The 20,938-nt window shown below is 38.4% G+C and overlaps 1 protein-coding gene across 3 annotated transcripts in view; it reads left to right on the top strand.

Annotated features, from left to right (window-relative positions):
- Positions 1 to 20,378, top strand: part of LOC122073861 (formin-like protein 18) — a 29,616-nt gene extending 9,238 nt beyond the window's left edge. For 2 of the 3 annotated variants that reach the window (XM_042638532.1, XM_042638533.1), the window contains 13 exons: positions 105 to 231; positions 368 to 439; positions 834 to 932; positions 1,139 to 1,180; positions 1,628 to 1,708; positions 1,802 to 1,852; positions 1,957 to 2,038; positions 7,678 to 7,772; positions 9,774 to 9,845; positions 10,182 to 10,298; positions 10,705 to 10,773; positions 10,885 to 10,951; positions 19,484 to 20,378. In XM_042638532.1, the coding sequence (XP_042494466.1) occupies positions 105 to 231; positions 368 to 439; positions 834 to 932; positions 1,139 to 1,180; positions 1,628 to 1,708; positions 1,802 to 1,852; positions 1,957 to 2,038; positions 7,678 to 7,772; positions 9,774 to 9,845; positions 10,182 to 10,298; positions 10,705 to 10,773; positions 10,885 to 10,951; positions 19,484 to 19,761 (1,252 nt within the window). In that variant the 3' untranslated portion in view covers positions 19,762 to 20,378. The remainder of the gene's footprint in view (positions 1 to 104; positions 232 to 367; positions 440 to 833; positions 933 to 1,138; positions 1,181 to 1,627; positions 1,709 to 1,801; positions 1,853 to 1,956; positions 2,039 to 7,677; positions 7,773 to 9,773; positions 9,846 to 10,181; positions 10,299 to 10,704; positions 10,774 to 10,884; positions 10,952 to 19,483) is intronic. The other variant, XR_006138892.1, reaches the window with a different exon arrangement.
- The last annotated feature ends 560 nt before the right edge of the window (positions 20,379 to 20,938 follow it).

The raw sequence follows: 20,938 nt of genomic DNA, 5'->3' as shown, positions 1-20,938 counted from the left end.
TATTTCATTTTATGACTCATATACTGCTTCATCTGCAAAATCTCATTGGGATTTATGTCTCCTTCTATATTTCATTCTTTTATTCTTATTATTTTCTTCTATAGGGCTCCAGAGATTGACATGTCAGAACTAGAAAATCTCTTCTCTGCAGCAGTTCCAAACTCTGATCGTGGAGGTTCAGGCGAGAAATCCAAGCGTGCCTCTGGACCTAAATCTGATAAAGTCCATCTGGTAATTGAGTTATTGGTTGTTACTTCTGTTTCTTGTTTTTATTTTTCTGTCTTGTCTTGGTGACAATTAATTCTGATTAGCAGTTACAAATTTTTTTCTCTCACATATCCAAATCCCTATCTATTGTTTCTTGCAGATTGAACTAAGAAGAGCTTACAATTGTGAAATAATGCTTTCAAAGGTTAAGATGCCACTGCCTGATTTGTTGGTAAGAAAGTAGATTCTTTTTACAGTTTCAAACAAGTGCTTATGCACATTTATTTATTTGTTTACTTAGATTTGGTAAGGCTTAGATTAGTTAACCATTTTAGTTTAAAATGGAATTCATGTAATATAAAGGTGACAATCACATTTGTGATAGAAAATCTATGAATAGTCTTTCTGTAACTGATATGATTTGGTAATTTGAGTTTTGATCGATTTAGTCTTTATCTCCTTTTTACTTCATTGTTCTTACACCTGTTGTCTTCAGTACATGGGGATTTATGTTATTGCAATCTAACAGATACAGATTACGTTTAATTTCTGAGCACATGATGTAGTGGTAGAGCATTTTACTCGATGGTTCCTCTCACTTTTGCGTTTTTATGGATGTTTTACAGAGTTCAGTGCTTACATTGGATGACTCAGTATTAGATGTTGATCAGGTTGATAACCTCATTAAGTTTTGTCCAACAAAAGAGGACATTGAACTACTTAAGGTGGGAGGAATTTGTTGACTTATCATTGTTATTACATCATCATTATTAGTATTAATAAGGATTATTATCATTATTAGTGATGGTTAAATTTTTATATAAATGTGGGAGTATCAATTCCACCCATTATTTAATTTATCATTTTGGTCTAGACTAAATAGAATTGTTATGCTCTTCAACTTATAATGTACTTACACTTCCATCCTCAGGGCTATAATGGAGACAAGGAAAACTTAGGGAAATGTGAACAGGTTAGTGGACTTCTGCTTCCTTTACTTTCTCTTCTTATCTCTTAGTTGTTCTTTCTGTAGGAATGACTGTCTGTGAATTGGTGAGTCTTAACTTCTCTTTGAAGATGCTGTGGCTTGCCGAACTCAGGATGGGCCAGGGAGGGAGATAATTGAAGACAGAATAGGGTAGAAAAAGGAAAATGGGTTCGGTATTTATGAGTTGTTTGTAGATAGAAAAAATCTTTGCCACACTGATATCTTTAGTTCTGCGGTGTCTGGAATTGACTACTCAACTGAGTGGTTGTCCTTTGTCGTGTTCTGATACATTCAAAGTTAAAACCGTTCAACTGCATGCATATTCTCAGGAATTCCATTTGTACATGGTTTGAGAAATATGCTTTCATTAATATCTTTACCTTTTTGTTTGACATCCCTTTTTGATTGGCATAATACACTTTTTTGTGACAGTTCCTTTTAGAGTTGATGAAAGTACCACGGGTGGAATCTAAACTTAGGGTTTTTTCATTTAAGATACAGTTCTGTACCCAGGTCAGTGCAGATTGTAATTGTATCATAGTTATGCTGGGTACAAATTTCTGTGGCATCATTCAATAATCTGCATTGCCCTTTTTTCTTTTCCAGGTTTCTGACCTCAGAAAAAATTTGAACATTGTCAATTCTGCATCGGAAGAGGCAAGTTTTCCCCCTTTATTTTTTTCATCTTCGAACGTCAATTAGTTCTGGTGTTTCTGTTAAGATTCGCATCTCATTAACCACTAGACTTGTGTGCTTATCAGATCAGGGGTTCTGTCAAATTGAAGAGAATCATGCAAACAATTCTTCAACTGGGAAATGCACTGAACCAGGGCACTGCAAGGGGTGAGTTGGTAATCGATTGATCTAGAATCTTGCAATTAGTCTGTACATTTTTGGCACAAATTGTAATTCCTTCCCCCACCCCTCCACACCCCCCCCCTTTTTTTATGGTTAATGCGCTAAGCTGAGGATTGATACAAGAATGAAATTGCTCCGTTATTTATTTGGAGCATCGAGCTGCAAATGGTTTGAAACTTCCTTGAGGCTAGAAAAGGAACTTAGAAGGTGTGTAAGGAGGATTAATGGTTAGGACTTAGGAGAAGTTGATCTTCCCTTCAAGGAATTGTAGATGGGAAACTATAAAGTCTCCTGGCTGTGAGCAGTAACCTATGGCTATCTCAAGCCATGAAGCTATGATTTGGCTAGGTTTGTGCATAGTGTTCAGGTGGCTGAAAAGGCGAAGTTGAATGTAATACAAATTGATTAAGGAAACAAGTTGGAGAAGAAACGAACAAGTAGAGAATTAACTGGCACATGTGGAAAATTAATTAAGGTAGAAGAAAATAAAATTTTTCTCAAATTTAAATTGCTGTTTACTATTACAATGGAGGTCACCTTGAAATCCTAGCATCCTAGTGGATGTCTTCTCATCCAGAGAGAGAGAGATGATGTTCCATCTCCTTGTATCCTAATCCTACTAAGATTTGGTTTAAATCCATTCTATATGAATTAGACCTGGACCATAGGTTTGAGCTATCAAATTATCAATATACCCATAACCTAAAGTACACAATTTTTTCTTGTGCCAAAAAAGGAAAATGAAAAATTCAAGTTAATCAAAATAATTATTTTCACTAGTACTCTTGCTCCTATAGTTTTGTCTTTTCCTCAATTTGGGATGATCAGCTGGATGGACTAGTGGTCCAATGTTGGCTTGCATGGCAATTGGCCCTCAAAACAATGATTGGCCTTATCTTGTCCTGGTTCGTGGAGCTCGGAAAAGCAGAACAGTTGTGAATTACCTCAAAGAAGAGGCTAGCCGCAGAATGAATCCCCTTCAGCCAATCCAAGCTGTTTAAGGCTGATGGAGAATCAATTATTCGTCTGTTTCATATTGTTTAGTGGCTTAGTTAATTGAGGATGAATTCTGGGATACTTTTTTTTGTCCTTCATGTCTTTATGATGATATCTACTAGCTGTTTTCGTAGTGGATTTATACCCTTTTTAGTAGGAGTGCAAAACACTTCTGGAAAATGCATTTGAATAGTATAGGAGATTTGGGATAGAAGTAGCGTTTTCCAGGGTGTCACTCTGTTTATGTTATCATTGGTTGGTTGCCAATTGGATATCTAAGATATTTGTTCGATTTATTTAATTGCATGCAGTGGCAATGTTTTTGTACCCATTTGAGGCCAAGATCAATGCCTTGTTCTATACCCTTGTTGCTGTTGGCAGACTTGCCATATTTAATGATTTCCTTGTGTAACCCTTTCTTGCTAGTGGTTGCAATTCATTCATGTAGAGAAGAATTTTGACACCCGCTTCTTGTAAGGTTTTATTATGATTTGTAAGATTTTATTATTGAATCTTTGTGTTTACTGCTTTCATATATATTATCAGTTTTCTCTTACATCCAGCTATAGTTTAAACCTGAAGTCAAGGACCTATATCAATGTACATGGAAAACTTGTGGTTGTTCCTAATCTTTTCAATGTGGTGCTGCCCTCATTAGAAAGAATTGAACTTTCTATTGGCAAAAGTCCTGTTTCGTGGTTTCATGTAAAAGAATCAGATTGGTTGGGTTGGTTGATCTGTAGGCAGAGACAAATCCACTGTTGAAAGACTTGGCAGGGACTCATCCCAGACTGGCAACTTTAAAAGTGGTCCCGATGTATTATTCTCTTCCTTTGAACTGACAGTTCTATTGGTAACCCATTCAGAATAAGCTGGCTGCTTTGACTAGTCAATAGACTACGGGGTGAAAAAACCCTCTTCATTTGCTCCCGTTGACGACTACAAAAAAAAAGTAGTTATTCCCCCAGCTGCTGTTGAAGCTCCATCTATAAATGGATAAGACTTTGGTCTAGTGTATACGAGTTGTTGACGTTTAAGGAGCAATGCTGCAATTCTTGTGTTATCAGGAGGTTGGTATTGCTCCTTCATTTAGTTTATAGTTTAGTAATGTTTTACACACATAAGAGTTGCATTTTTTGCTTTGCCACCCGATGCACATCGCATGCAGAATATTTTTGTCCTTAGCTACCTCTCATCAGTCGACTTTAGGAGTGTACATAACTCTCCAAATCTGCAACAATTCGCCCTCGTCAGCTTCCAGTTCTCCCTCTTCATGTTCATCACCGCCATCATCATCATAGACCGGATCTCCCTCTATATTAACCAAATCATCCTCTCTCCTTCTACTGGATCAACGAAATGATCTTGTGTGTCGAATCTCTGGTGTTGAATGTAAGGGCTTCCGCTCCTGTTGGGATGAATGGAATGAAGCGGCAAGTAAACTACGCCTTAATAGGGATCGAGGTAGTTTTTTCCTTATACACCTGTCATTTCTAGTGGATTTAGTGGTAAATTAGTTTTATGATTTGAGTTGGTGTATTGAGAACAGCTTTCTCAGCCCCCTTGTGGGAGGGGGTCACTTTTCATCTTCAATGAATGTGCTTGCTTTTCTGTCTCTTTGATGGATTCAAGATTTCATCTTAATAGAGGGTGCTGACCTGCTAGGATATACTCTTAACTCCTTCAATATCGCACCTACTACCAAAGACTGAACCAAAGAAGGGATGGGTTAGACATAGCCATCTCTCCCTCACCCCTCAGCTCAAACTCTTCATCCTGATCCAGATCCAACTACAGACTTACTAGAGCTACTACATATCCTAGAATTGGGGGAAGGGTGCTTTTGCTTCAGTTGTTAAGCATAATGTGACTACATCGAACCAAACTCATTACTTAGACCAAACAGTCCTTTTTCCTTTGAGAAACAGCTGCTCTGCTCCCTCCTTCAATACCAAAGCCTAAAGCTATTCCTATTGTGCCTTCCTTAATCCCGCAGGTGAACGGTGCTGAGAATGGTTCCTGGAAGCGTACGGCTGAGAACTGTTACTGGAAGCCTATGGAATTTAACTATAGGTACAGGGGGTCTTTTTCGCACTTGAGGTTGAGCTTCTCCCCCATCTCCTTCCAGACCATATTCTTACAGCTCCCACTATCGGTGATGACATTGCAAACTGTTCCACCCGACATGCGTAGGAAACATGTCCCAGTTCCTTACCCCCAATTACCCAGCGTCACTCCTTATCCCTGACCCATTACCATACCATTAAAGCCCTACCTTACCATTCAACTTCCACAATATTAAACCCCAAAAATAGTGGTAAGTGCAAGTCCGAATTAAAAGATTAACTATTAGAATGGGTTACCTATCCTTTTCTAAATCACCTGGCATACGCCCCAGCCCTGTTCCGAACAGGACATTCAAAATTCCAGGAGACAGGCATCCCGTCTATTCTGGCTTCTGAGCCGAGAATCCATTTTTTGATCTGGACGGAGAGAGGTAGCTTGCCTGCCAATAGCTGCCCCTCCATTATAAATGACTTTTTTCCTTTTTCACGTTTGGGGAGGAAAACTGAGAGGCAAAAGTTCTAGCATCATAGCAGCTGGGAAGGAACTTCTTGCTTCAGCTACTATTACGTGGATACCCCATATGCTTGACTGATCAGCTTAACTCACCCCATTTACACCTTGGTTAAGCCAGGATCAGGTGTGGTCAGCTTATACAGATAGGGATCAAGGGAGTCTGATCAAATCCTGGATCCTGAGATTTGGATCCTTGCTTCTGTTACTATCCTGCAGGTATTTGAAGCCTTAAGCGTAGCGATTCTCTGCCACGAATATGGCTGACTTGGCCGGTTGAGGCCATCCTTCTCCTAGGGGATATTCTCTGGATAACCATTTGTTTGATGGACCTTGTCAAAGTTGGCCCTATGACCTGTGGTTGCGAGGAATCCAGGGTTCAGCCTCTTCCTCTAGACCCTGAGATAATATATTTAGGGGCTTTTTTTTTTCCCTTAATGTCATTTTTTATATAAAATAGATCTAGAAGAAAACCAAGCAACATCAACCAAAGTTTGGCTGCGTAGTTCCTGGGCAAGGCTCAGGCTTGCCTAGGTGTTTTAAAAAAAAACACTATTGCATTTTCGACCGTCAATCACAACTTTCAACGTTCTTGAACTTCTTAGATAACAAGATAGGAAAGAGAATCTTCACTGGCTAATGGGCAGGGTCCTACTGGACTGGATTGCATGTTGAAAGATGGTGATGTTGGGAAACATGTGGTCTCATTGGAGTGCCATGGGCAGGGTCCTACTGGACTGGATTGCATGTTGAAAGATGGTGATGTTGGGAAACATGTGGTCTCATTGGAGTGCCATCTCTGCTATCCTTTCTCAAAATTATACCCCAGGTTTTTTTTTTTTTTTCTGGGGGGGTGGGGTTGTAATGAGGAACCCAAGCCCACCCTATTTTTTATGGGTAGACCGGGTAAGCCCCAGGTCCATGTAAGACTAGCAACCCACATGAACCAGGAAAGGCTGGGGCTTATCACCTATGAGCAAGGATTAAAGTATCGGTATCGATCGTCGTATCGGTTGACCAAAATTAAGATACGTATCGGAGGGTATCGTATCGTGTCGGAGATACACTAAGATATGCATATAAATGGATATGAAACACCTTTTTAAACACTTTTGCATAAAAATTTGTTAAAAAAAGCTATTGATAACATGTATTATGCATAAACACTAAATTGAGGGTATCGCACTAAGAATTCAAGGTTTGTAGTTGTCCCATAAATGTAAAATCCTTGTTCCCAACCTTGATTTCCACTTTAGTTAGAGAGAAATATGGTTGGCGGTAATTTTAGAACAAAAACCCCTCAAAAAATCATGTTTTCTGAAAAAATACCCATCTTGGCCATTATATGACCATAGAGCACTGTATCGGTACATACCGATACTCACCGATACTCACCGATACGTACCGATATGTACTGATCGATACATATCGATACTCACCGATACGTACTGATACTCATCGATATGTACCAATCGATACGTAAAAATACTCACCGATACATACCGAAATATATACTTCACCTCGATTTTATATTTTCCATAGAGTATCAGTACGTATCGATAGTGTATTGGTGCATATCGATATGTATCGTAGGATATATTGATACAAAATGATTTTAAAAATTTCATGTATCATATCGGTGTGTATCGTATCGGTCGACTAAATTTAAGGTACGTATCAGAGGGTATCGTATCGGTATCGGAGATACTTTAAACCATGCCTATGAGAACTATGAAACCACTTTCAGTTGGGAGTCTCCAAGGGTTGAGAAGAGTTGAACTCCCTTGGGGTTGAATATAAACACTGTTATGTCTCGTCAGAAAAGCTTGCTTCTTTCTGTCCATAGATTGCTAATATGAATCCCTAATTACTATGGAGTTGATTTTCAGTCACGTACTCTTATGCCTGCATGTGCCTTCTGTTTGACCTAGCATGTTCACATCTCTATTCCGTGCTATACCCTCTAAGCCCTCGTATATATATATATATATACACACATATATTTTCCTGTATGCTTTGTCTTTTTGCTAAGTTAGTCTAAATGCGTGTAGGTTCTGCCGTTGGATTTAGATTGGATAGCCTCCTTAAACTCACTGATACTCGTGCCAGGAATAACAAGATGACTCTGATGCATTATCTTTGTAAGGTACAACTATTTTATCTTGGCCATTATTTGTCCTTCCAGATTGGTTTCCTGTTACTGTAAAGATCAAATAAACTAACTTTTATTTTTAATTGACTTGTTTATGTGTAATAAAATAAAGTCATATTTGGTTGTTATTTTTATCTGAAGTTTTTAGTGTTTAAAGATGCATCTTTTTGCATCTCTGCCGAATTGTATGGAGTTACTTGTACATGACTAGTATTGTTTCTGTATGTTAAGATAGGTTATACAGATATCCATTTTATGCTTGTCGAAAGGCATGCAATGTTCTTCTGGTTTTCTTGTAGAAAGGAACTGGGATAGAACTTGATGCCCTAAAGAAGTTAAAAATCTGGTTTTGCAAAATCTATTTAAAAGTTCATACTTAATTTGTCAAACAAGTTAATGAAGTCTTTTCTTGCTGTGATGCTCTCAAGATGCTCTTTGTTTCATATAGATCTATGACCTATCTTCATATTATTATTTCATTTTTCTACTTTGTTTGCTGAAATTTCTGTGCCGAAACCTACCTTAATCATACCATTGATAGTAAACCAAGAAAGAAGGGCAATAAAAGGGAAGAGGAGCTGCACTATGTCCTCCAAATCAAGAGACTCAGACTAGAATGTAGAAGAGCCTAGAACAATGTACTCATGAGAAAATTGACTTGCTTGAGATACTTACGTAGGAGCCAAAAGTTTAGTCCAACCATGCTAATGGTAATTTTCTTGTCATCCGCTTTGTTTGCTGCAGTAGATTGTTAGTGTTCTCTTTCTTGCATAGCAGTTCTTCTAATATTGAAAGAATCCTCAACTGAGTTTTCTTTTTTCTTCTTCAATAGTAATTTTTCTTACTTAAGCAGTAATTCGTTTTTTAAATTCTAGCATGACCTATGGGAGGGTGAAATTTTCATCCTACCTATTCCTAAAAGCGAAACCTGGCTGTTGAAAAATGGAAAAGCTAACTTAATTTTTGACTTTGGTTTTGACCTTGTTCTGACAAAATTGATTAAATAGGTCACTGGTTGTCCAAATACACTTTTCATCCTTTCATACATGGGAGGATCGAAATTTGTTCCTGCCATGGGTCACATTATGCTTTCCTTATGGTATGATTTGTTTCTGAATTTTGTTGCCTTTTGTCCTTGAATTGGGGCTTGAGAGATATTTGTTCTTAACCCAGTGCCAAATATATGTTTCCACACAACTTCCTGACCTGGCCTTTTTGGTCTACCCTCCACTAGTTAACAGTGTATTCAGTGGCCCTTATTGTATATGTGAAACCAACTCAAAACAACTTCCCTCCACTCATCTCCTATTGTTGCGACCCCTAAATTACGTCAAATATGTTTTTTTCTTATGTTTATTTTGTCACTAGTCTATGTCAACCTCCTCATATCAACTCAACATATTTTATTTTTTATTGTTTCTTTGTCGTCCAGTTTGCACCTCCTTACTTGATTGCTGGTCTTATATCAACATAGTTGTCAAGGTATTGCCTAGGCTTCCAGGCACCCCTTGCTGGATGCCTAGGTGCCTTCTTGGGTCACCTGGACATCTAGGCCCCTCCAATGCCCTGGGTCACCTAGTGGCCTTGACAACTATGATATTAGCCCTATAAAATTTTTCTCTAGGTCTTTGTGAAATGTATTGATCATGCATCACTCTAGAACGACTTCTCCACTTCATCTACATTTTTTCTGATTTTATGTGCCACATTTTCTTCAATTTCTCCTTTATTTATAGATGAACCTAGATATAAAAAATGATCACACAAAAGGATCCCCCTATCATCATTCCTAACTACATGCACTGAAGTTACTCCTCCCAAGAAAAAGAAAAAAAGGATAAAGATTTAAGAACTCCTATAGTGTTGTTGTAAGAAAAAAGATGTTCTGTTTCTCTATTATTCTAGGGCTTGAAGCTTCCTTGATAATTCTCTCTATAGAATTTTTTCATGCAATACGACGATTTTTTCCATCTTTTCCTTTTTGACAAGCTGTAGGTTCTCGCTGATAAGCTACCGGAACTTCTAGATTTTCAAAAAGACCTCGTGAGCTTGGAAGCTGCATCAAAGGTATTCTTGTCGTGCCATGACGATTCATAAATTTTTTCTTGGAAATGGAGAAAATGTTTTCTTTATAATCCATATCATCCTTTGTTTAAACCTTTTCGCCACAAGATGGGCCTTATATCTCTTTATATTACCGTTTGGTCTCTTTTGGTTTTAAAAAACCTATTACACCCTACAGTGGAGGCTCCCTATGGCAATTCAACAAGTTCCTATACTTGATTCTGTGCCATAAACTCCATTTTATCCTTCACGGCATTAATTTTTGTAATAGCTTTTAATAGGGTCATGCAGAATACGGTTACCACCGGCTGATTCAACTTTTTGATAATTTCCTTACAGATACAATTGAAATATTTGGCAGAGGAGATGCAAGCCATTAGCAAAGGGTTGGAGAAAGTTGAGCAGGAATTAACTGCCTCTGAAAATGATGGTCCTGTATCAGAAACTTTTCGCAAGGTAAACCCTTTTTTTCCCATGAGTTACTTTGTCCCATTATCTAAAAATCATCTTTTGTTGGTGAGTTCCTCCTTGAATCCTGCATCCTTGTTGACTGACTTTTGCTTGTAGAACATTGTGGCCAATTCCTTTTGGGCATGTTATATTTATTGGATTTTGTGATTGAGCGCTCTTCATCTGAACCATTTTGAGCTAGTGGCCTTCAGAGTTCGAATATGTCTGTTGATTTTAATTGCAGATGTTGATTAGTTGCATTTATAATCTCCTATGGACGGAGTATGATTAATTAGAAAAAAGAGAAAACTATTTGTCTCTTTGATCAGGGGAAAAAAGAGAAAACTCTCTCTCTATGTGCATGTGGTATTTCCCCCTCTCCCATTCTAACCAAAATTTTATTATTTTGCAGATGTTGAAAGAGTTTCTTATTGTTGCTGAAGCTGATGTTAGGTCTTTGGCTTCACTATATGCTGGGGTGGTATGTTTCTATTTTTGTCTCAGAGTAGAATTTGAACTTTCCAATCATTTTTTATGGTTTTATGCATTTTATTAGTTGCATGACATATTTTCGGAGTTAAATGTCTTACAGGGTAGGAATGCTGATGCATTGGCCCTTTATTTTGGAGAAGATCCAGCTCGTTGTCCATTTGAGCAAGGTACTTCATCTTATTGGTTTTGATCAACCTGAGCTGCTATTATAATTTAGGAGTCCGAAAGAGTGACAGAGAAGCATTAATAAATATGCTTCTTTCACATGCTTCCAACATGGATTGGGAGATTGGATCAGTTTCAGTGGTGGCCAGTCCGATTCCAATATCATTGGCTTTAAATCAAACACCCTTACTTTTTATGAGGTAGTGATGCAATCCCGGGTTTGAAAACCCTGGTTTGGATCGCTTATGGGCCCACTAAGTGTTAGACAACTCAAACAATGAGACTGACGGCAGTTTTGTAATTAATCTGAGTTTTAAGGTCTATTTAGGAGGATAAAGAAGGGATTGGATAGGAATTATCAATTAAAGCATAAGGGTAGTCTTGACATTAGGATACAATACGGACATAAGAAAATAGACTAGAAAGAAGGGTATTTTAGGAAAAAGGAAAAGATGGTGACAAATTAAAGAGCAACACCAGATCTTCTTCCCCAACCTCATGATAGAACAGATCTCACGTCAATATCTAAATTATAGGATTCAAAATCCTATGATGGAACAGTTATGGTGAAACCATAAAACAGAGCAGGAAATATATATATATATATATATCTCATAATATGAATGGATTAACAATCGACGAATATTAGATTGCAAGAAAGAATATCTATAGAAAGCCAAATATGCACCTTGAAATCAAACCAGAGGGTATCAGGAGGGTTACGGCAGAACAGGTTGGCAGGAAATTGTTCAGAAAACCGGGATGCTTCCAAGACTAAACAGGGAGGGGGGAAGAAGGAGAAGAAAGACAAGAACAAGAGGAATAAGATCAGAAGGAACAGAAAGAGAGAAAGAAGGAAAGTAGTAATGGTGGAGGGCCAGTAGAGAATTGGGAGAAATCTGAGAAAGATCTTAGAGTTGCAAGGGCAAAGAGGGTGATGTAGATACAGTTGCACTTACCTGGTTGGACCAGCAGGACCGACTGTGGAAGCCAAGGGCCAAGAAGAACCGGTCCAGCCCAAGTTTCTGATCCAACAAGGGCTGATAGTAGTTAGTTTTACATTATGTCTTTTATTTGTCTTTGAGTAGGATACGCAGGAGGTAGAGAAGTAGGTTTATGTTTGGAGTCTAAGTAAGAGTTTATTTCAGTATTAGAGTCTAAGTAGGAGTAGTCTTTTATTTTCCCTTTATATACTTACATAACTCAATGTTTAATTTTTAGAGTGAATTTAATTTTTAGATTAGTGAATTTGTGCGTGGTGTGTCCCGTTCCCCCTTTTATGCGATTTTCCCTCTTCTCCCTAAGGCTACTTCCATCAGAGGGGTCACGCTGACGCACGCACAATCACACTTCACTCACATGTTGGGCACAATCCGATCAATTTTCTATTCAATTCTGTCCATCTCGTTTGATACGTGCAAGTATATAAAGAAAAAAAGCAGTGACTCTTAATTAGATTCAAAAACTAGAAACAACTTGTAACCAAACTCTCTCTATCTCCTACATATCTTACCCAAAGCAAACATAAGAAAATAAAAGTCATAAGCTTAAACTAAACTACTTCCAACCCTCATTAAGTGCTGGTCAAACCAGTTAAGTGCTACTGCATCAATTCGCCTCTGAAAATAACTTTGGAGGTGGACCAAATAGGTCATCTAAGTCAACACGATGGAGGAGGAATGATCCCACTACCTTCTTGAGCTTAATGTCAGGGACATCTTTAGTGGGAAGAAACTTTTTTTTCTTTTTGGGTAAATGGGAAGAAACTTCATTGCTTTATTTATTTATTTATTCTTTGCTGGAATGAGTAGGTATTCATATACTACTAGTGTTAAACTGTTCGGTTCGGCTTGGTGCAAGATATTTTAGGCAAAACCAAAACTGAACCTTTTAATAAAAGGTTTCAGATATTGAAACCAAAATCTTTTATAAATGATTTCGGTTTAAATGGTTTTCTTAGGTTTTCTAATTTTTTTTTATCCAAACCTCTTCTGTACCTTTAAATTTCTTGTTGAAGTGGATATAAACTTAACATTGGATTGGATTGAATTGTTTATTGTTATATGCTTTCTTTTAAGAGTTGTGTAAACTTTATTTTTTTTATTGAAATGGATGTAAACTTAACATGGGATGGCTTTAAACATACTATTTATATATTAATCGGTTCAATGGTTTTTTTAAACGGTGTGCCATTGGTGTAAATGGTTCGCTTTAAATTGTTTAACTAAACGGTCTCAATTTTGAAACCAAAACCAAACCATTTATTAAATAGTTGGGAAAATTTCAAGTACCACCCCTAATTCAAAACCTAATTCAGTGTCACCCCCACGTTTTGAAAAAAAAATATCATATACGTCCCCCACTTGTATAACTAAATTACACATGTCCATTCCGTTAGTTGAAACTCGTTAAGTGGTGACATCAAGGGGTTAATATGTACTAAATGGACAAACTACCCTTGGAGAAGGGTAAACTTACCATTCTACCCTTCATTACAAAAGCCCCCAAATCAAGATGAAATCAGATAGAGTTTCCATGTCTTCGTTGCAGACCCTCCTCCGACGAACTGTTATCCTCCAACAAGGTAGCTCCCTTGTTTAATTGTTGATGCGAAAAGCGAAGTGAGATTACTGAGTTCTAAGGTTATCAGGGGAATTTGGTAGAGTTCGTTTAATGTTTTCTCCTTAAATTCTAGGTTTTGATTGAAGATATGGGCACTGGAGATGCTGCTATCTACTGCTATTGATAATCTTAGGTTTTGATTTGTTATCACTTGATGGACGTAGCTCCTGTTATTGTCCACAAATGTAATGGACAATAAGGTAAAACTTGTTTCGCTTTTATCTACAGTACCGAGATCTTGCGAGCAGTGAGCTAATTCAAATTTTGAATCTTTCCACTTCATCTTCAAAATATGGTTAACAGGTTAGTTTCGTTTGTGTTTCTCTGCTGCCAAAGAGGATCTAGCTTCTGATAATGGCTTCCTCTTTTCTTTGTTTTTTCCCCCTTCCATTTCACCTGCTAACGAATCGTTGAATAATTAAACGGATGTTATCTTAAGAGTATGACCCAGGCTTAGGTTTCCAAGGGTTGGAGAACGCAATGAAGGAATATTTACCAACTGTTTTGTTTTCTTCATGGTGAGTTGTGATTATTGGGCATAATGACATTCTTAGGGTTCTTGGTTATTTTTAATGAAGTTATTGAACTTGTTTGCTAGTGTTCCTCTTGATTAACCATCTGTGGTTAATCCCAATCGATTTACCTTGGAATCAACACTGATCGATCCGAAGTGGTTGGTGAAGAAGAGGAAGAAGTGGTGGGTTCCACATAAGTTTGTGGGTTTCCAACGGATGGGAATGAGTTATTATATAGAGGAACATAACAGGGTTAAACAATCTTTTCCAGTTTTTAAAATGTGTAAGTTAACACCATTATTCGAGAGAGGTAAGGTAGATATTTTTTCAAAAAGTAGGGGCTACACCGAATTATGTTTCAAATTAGGGGTTGTGCTTGAAATTTTCCTTGAATAGTTTTACGGTTTTGGTTTGGTTTTGACACCCTTATCACATGCCCACAATGTTGCACCTTTTACCAACAGCCACAGTCGACCAAGAAGAATATGACATCTTCAGAGAGAAGACGTCACATTGTATTGTATCTACAAATCCACCAATAGAGTAGGTGAACAAACACTTATCAGTAATCTTGAGATCAGTGTTGTTCACCCATTCAACTTTGTAAGCCTTTGTATGTGACTTTATATGCAATCCCAACTTATGAACGTCTTCAAAGACAACATTAGTGCAACTACTACATCGATCACCATGCTATGTAACTGGCCATTCCACTTGACGTGGGTTTGGAAGATACTATTGCAACGCCAATCTTCATCCTCAATGACCTTGTGAGTGGTCAAAATAGTACGAAGAGCATAACAAGGGTATCACTCCACATCACTGTCATTGCCATTGGCTTCACCTGGCTCATGCTCCGCCTCTAAATCAACCATCTTAAAACTGAGCTGCTCTTCTGGAACTTAAGTTATAAAATAGTCGTTCTCAATTTAAGCTGCCAAATGATTGGGACACTGAGCATTGATATGTCCGTATCCTTTGCATGTAAAACGCTGAATGGCGGCCTTTGGCATCACAAGAGATCTATTGGAACCACACCAAGGTGGGGAATATGGTCGCTTAGGTTGTGAAGATGCCATGTCAAAATCACGCTGAGGTGGAGAATATGGTTGGTTAGGTTGTGAAGTTGCCATAGATGAATCTCTAGCATGTGATTTGCTGAATGGATTTTTTTTGGTGTAAAGACTATTGCTGACTGGAATGTTACCCCTAGGAAAACGGTCTGTAAAAGTCTTTTGAGTATGGCCACTTGTACAACATCCTTCATTGTAGGTAGTCGATTGGATGCTGGTGCAACATTGATCTAAGGGTGCAAACCATGGCAGAACTATCCCACCAATACCTCTTCATCCCACTAATCAAATTGAGTGGCTAAATAATAAAACCTGACAACGTACTCCCCACCTGTTATTCTTTCTAGTCTCAATTGTGCAAACTTGAGGTGCATATGCTGTTTGTAGTTGGTAGGCAAGAATCTTCGGTTTATAGCTTCACTCAACTCAACTCAGGTAGTGACTAGCCAATACCTTGAGTCTAATTATATTGCTGGTGCTTGATTCAACAAACTTGAGCCTTGTCTTTAAGCTTAGCCTCTACAAATGCGATGTTTCTAGCCTCGGTCAACCTATACCATTTGAAAGAGATCTCCGCCCAATCAAGGTATTGCTTTGGGTTGTTATCCTCATAAAAAAAAAAATGTCTAGCTTCGCTCCTCTTTCTGCTCGTATTGACCAACTCCATATGGTGGTGGTGGTGATGATGGCATACCAAGAGACAAGTCCTGTGGGATGGAGTTGGAAGAATCCCCAGTTGCATGGGACACTTTCCTATATAGAAGCTTGCATGGATGTCATCATTAGCATGGAGAGAGTTGACGGTTGTGGTGAGAGTATCGACACGTTTAGTGACAATGTCAACTTTTGCATCAGTTTCTCCTTTATAGGAGTTGAGCTGTTGGAGAATCCCATATTGGCTGTAGTTAAAATATGGATGGAATCTCCAATTTTGGAGTTACTAGGGGCCCACACGACCAAGAGAACACTCAAGTCAAGATATCTGCACAACAATAACTGAGTTTTAGAAGAGAATGGCACTACTATACATATGAGGAATCTTAAATGACTTTAAAGAGGAAAAGTGTGGGGGATGTAATTGGAAATAAATATGAAAGAATGCAATGTCGAGGTGACAATAGAGATATATGGATGGGGGGTAATTCAGGAAATAAAAATAAAAAGAGGATCTAAAGGAAATAAAACACTAAATGTGGGGGCAATATAGGGAATAGGGTTTTAAAAGGGGAGCTTATCGTTGAGGGAGGGGTGAAAGATGTAGTTGAGTCGTTTTCTACCTCTGTAGAATTTGCAGTGGGTGTGATGCGAGGAAGTAGGAGGGATCTTTATGACTTCATTGGAGGTTGGTTTCGATGAAGCTGACCACTCCGGAGGGGTGTGGGGAGTTGACTCGCTACAAGGAAGCCGACCAGGGAGGACTGCGATGGGTGGAGTCCGAATGTGACAAGGAGTTTGAGTTCAACAAGGGATGGCGTCTTCTGAAACCAGTTATGAAGTCTTTTTTTTTTTTATTCCTCTCTCTCTCTCTCTCTCTGCTCTCATAACCCTAGGGCGAGGGGGGTCAATCAAAGTTGAGGGAGAAAATAGGAGGGCGTTCGGGAGGGTTGTCATTGGGAATTGAGGGGAGGGATAACTGCGGGAGTCAAAGGGGTGGCGTTAGGGCTCTAGTTGAGGTAGTAGGCTGGGGGGTTGCACATGGGAATTGCAGGGATGGGGTTAAGGTTTCAATGGAGGCAGTATATTGGGGAGGAAAGACAGTGAGTTCTCTCTCTTTCTTTTTTTTGAGCACTACTGCTAGGGTGTCGTCGAAGGGAAAGGAAAACAATAATGGGTAATGCTTAGAAGAGGTGATTTAAGACTAGAATCACAAGTGATCCTAATCCCAGGTAGGATCTAAAATTCTGGCTGAATAGAGAATATTTTGATTACTCAAAAACCATAGCTCAGATGGAACTGAAACTTGGAGTTTATGAAAATCCTGCATGTGTCAACAAACCCTCAAAAGATAGGCAATTCCAATGGTTGAATTTAGAGTTATGCTGTCGACATGAATTAGGAATCTTTTGACCATTATTCAGAAACTAGGGTTCCTGGCATCGGATGATCCTCGAAATTGGAATGAAGATCCCTTGTAACCTGTCTGGTAATCCTTCAAAAGCCAAGCTTGAACTGCTGGCCGGTTAGATCTGGACTTCGATCAAAGTTTCCAAAATCCTGACTCTTGCTGCATCGATTTCCTCTTGGGTTATTTTTCAAGCTGTACTGATGGTTGATCTTCTGGACTTCAACTAGTCTACTAATGACTTACAAATCACTCTCCCTCAATAGTAGGATACAAGAGAAAATAAGAAAATAGAAAGGGGGAAGAAGATCCCCTCAAGTTTAGGCATCAACTGTATCCCACAGGAAAACAGCATAAGCCATCTCTAAATCATTCTTCACTAACCTGTTCCAATGAATTACATTGGTCTCTCTTAAATAGTTAAGCATAGCCTTACAAATTAGAAACAAACTAAAAAATAAAACTAATGTAAAATAGAAACTAATGACTTTTACTAACTAATACTGACTTCTCTCTAAGAAACTAACACAACACAATAGGAAAACATTCTAGAAGACTAAATCTGACTTTGGCTACTTGACTATTTGTTAATACAAAAAAAGGAAACAAAAAGGAACCAAGCTACTGTTCACGTGAACAGTAATTCCTGGTTTTGAGTTGGCTTGATGGGCCAACATTGAGGCTGGCTGGTCTGGTTTGATGGAACCAGCAGCCCCCTTCTTTTGCAAGCTCAATCTACATCAAGAGGGAAGACAGAGATTGATGGAGGAGGAAGATGGATCCTTCGGCTTTGATGCCAAGTTGGTTGATGGCGAGTAGAGAATTGGTTGAAATCTGAGGAGGAACTCAGAGTTGCATAAAGGGGTTGGGGGTTGGGAGGTGGGGGGTGGGGGAAGGGGCGAAACGGGTAACACACTCACAATCACGCTTCACTCACACATTGGACAATTAATTTTATATTCAATTCTGTCTATCTCGTCGGATACATGCAAGTATATAAAGAAAAAAATTAAAGACTCCTAACTAGACTCTAAAATTAATACTATCTTGTAATTGAGTTCAATTACATCTTTTAGATATTGTACCCAAAGCAAACACAAGAAAATAAAAGACATAAGATGAAACTAAATTTCTTCCAACCCTTGTTGGACCAAAAATCCGGGTTGGACTGGTTCTGTCTGGGTTTAGGTTTCCAAAGCCGGTCATGCTGGTCCAAACAGTCAAGTGCTACTGCATCAAGTACCTGATAAGGGAGAGAAAAGGTTGGATCGAAGGAAATGGTTAAGAAAGCCGCATGGCCACAATCGAACCACAGTAAATACTCAAAATATTTAATTCATTCCAAATTTGGAAAAATCGATGGATACATTCTAGCATATAAAGAAAATAAAAAAGACTCGTAACTGGATTGTACAATGGAAGCTGACTTGAACTCTACTCTATTTCATAATAAAATAGAAGTTTACAAAATTATCCCCAATATAGATATAAATTCCTACCAATCCTTGTTGGTCTGAAAACATGGGTTGGGTTTGTTTCGCTTTGGTCTGGGTTTCCAGATCTAGTTGTGTTGGTCCAACCATGATAGTGCTACTGCATCAGTTAGTGAGGAAGGGTTGTAGGTATATGTGCGTGATCAGGAAAATTGTTGGTACATGTGTTAACAGGAGAGATTTACCTTAGAATCAAATGTTGGAGGAGTCATGTAGCGTACCCTAAATAGGCAGGGAAAGTGTAAGATGAAGTTACTTGTTTGACTTCCAAATTCACATAAGGAATAACGACTCAGCCTTTTCCTTGTTTAGCTGAATTCCTCTGGGTGTTTCTTTGTGAAGTCTGTGGGAGAGAACTGCAGCATAAATTAGATGCATGTATGGTCGAGTAGAGTGCTCTAAATACCTTTTACTAATTTTATGGACTTGAAGCCAAAGGCGAAACGGGAAAATGATGTGCCTAATTGAGATGTCTAGGAGTTGGATCTGGTTGACCATGGAATCTTAGGATATGTGGATATGTGGCTGATATGGACCAGCCAAATTGGCACAGTATAACTGTTGAATGTTAATATCCTGCAACAGATTTTGTGATCGATTCGATCATTTACATTTATCTAGATTTCCCTTTGAATATTTGGTGCAATGTCTGCCTTGGTTCCCGTTGAATGTCAAGACCTATATACTTTTTTGGGCCGTCTGTTTTTCTACTTTCTTCCAAGCATGTATCTATTCTCGGTCTTCACTTTCTCCTTATTTGCCACTTCAGTTGTTTCTACTCTACTCAACTTTGTGAGGATGTTTGGACGGGCCCACGAGGAGAACTGTAAACAGATTGAGCTTCACAAGAAGAGAGCACAAAAGGAAGCAGAAAATGAAAAGATGAAAACTGGTGGTGCGAACAAGGAACCAGAAAGTTTGCAGATTGAACTTGAAAGGAAGAAATCACAGAAGGAAGCAGAAAATGGAAAGATGAAAACTGGTGGTGCAAAAAAGGAACCAGAGCGTTTGTTACGGACTCCAATCGAGAGTGGCAACATCAAATGATTTGATGGTCTTTATAGATACTCAGTTGATCAAACTGAAGAATTTCCCCTTCTCAGAGAGAGGAAGAGAATGTACATTCTCCATCATCATCACCAAAACACTCCGTGGAAGATAGAACAATAATGGCAGTACTTAGACTATTGTTGAGGATAACAAGGGGAATGAATATCTGATGATTTGGCACAAGGAATGAATGGGATGAGATATTTATGATGAGCCGCAAAATATAGGAAGGTTGAACCTGTATTTTAAAAGGTAAACTTTCTTGCTCCCCTCTCCCCAGCACCCGCCAGAAAGAAAAAAGAAGAAAAAGAAAAGGTTCTTTTGTTCTGTTGTTCCACACTATTGTCTTAGTCTGGTTTTATCTTTTGGAACAGAGAAGGGGGAGTCGGTGTAGTCCCTTCCAGATTTCAATAGGTGAGTTGTAAAATATTCACGTTCAGTCATTTGTAAAAATGTTTGAGATAGAAAATGTTTTTTCCCGCCTTCTTTTTGGCCGTGATTCACATTTTTTCTTTGTTCTTTTTGCAAATTAATTAACTTTGTTCTGTATATTTTTGAATTATAGTGATGTAAATGTCGTCTTGATATATTTCATGCAATTGTTCCAAAAACAATCATTTGCTTCCTTTCTCTGGGTTTACATTTTGAGTGGCAAGTTTGTAAAACAAAAGTTGCTTCAATGTTTTGTTTTTCCCCGTGTGCCCTCTACATTTTTGTTTAGTTGTCTTGTTGGCGTGCAAATTTGGTGGATGTGTCCAAATAATAATTTAACCATGTTTGAAATTTTATATTAGGCTAAAATTTGTGGACATTTTTTCTCAGCCGCACAATGAATTCATCTCATGTATCCAACAAAGGAAACCCCACATGCACGCCCTCTACTCACCCCATCCTCCTCCCTGCTTAAGCGGTTTGGATGCCCCGTGATGAAGGAATTCCAATTCACTAAGTTTGTAGGGAAACTCGTTTCAACATTTATACTAATAACAAAAATGAAAGTTCGAAATTCTAGCAAGTGAACTCATAAAAAATCAAAGAGGAGTCAGTGAAAAATTGAAGGGATGAGAAGAACATAATTGGGATAGACAAGCAAATTTGAAAGATGGCCTGTGAAAGAAGTTTCCAAGTCTATTTGAAGGTTGGCATGCCAAATTATCATTACAATTGGTTCAAA

Source organism: Macadamia integrifolia, chromosome 3, assembly GCF_013358625.1.
Source record: "Macadamia integrifolia cultivar HAES 741 chromosome 3, SCU_Mint_v3, whole genome shotgun sequence".
NCBI classification, from domain to species: domain Eukaryota; kingdom Viridiplantae; phylum Streptophyta; class Magnoliopsida; order Proteales; family Proteaceae; genus Macadamia; species Macadamia integrifolia.
The sequence above is the reverse complement of the archived record's forward strand: the minus strand, read 5'-3'. Positions and strand labels throughout refer to the sequence as shown.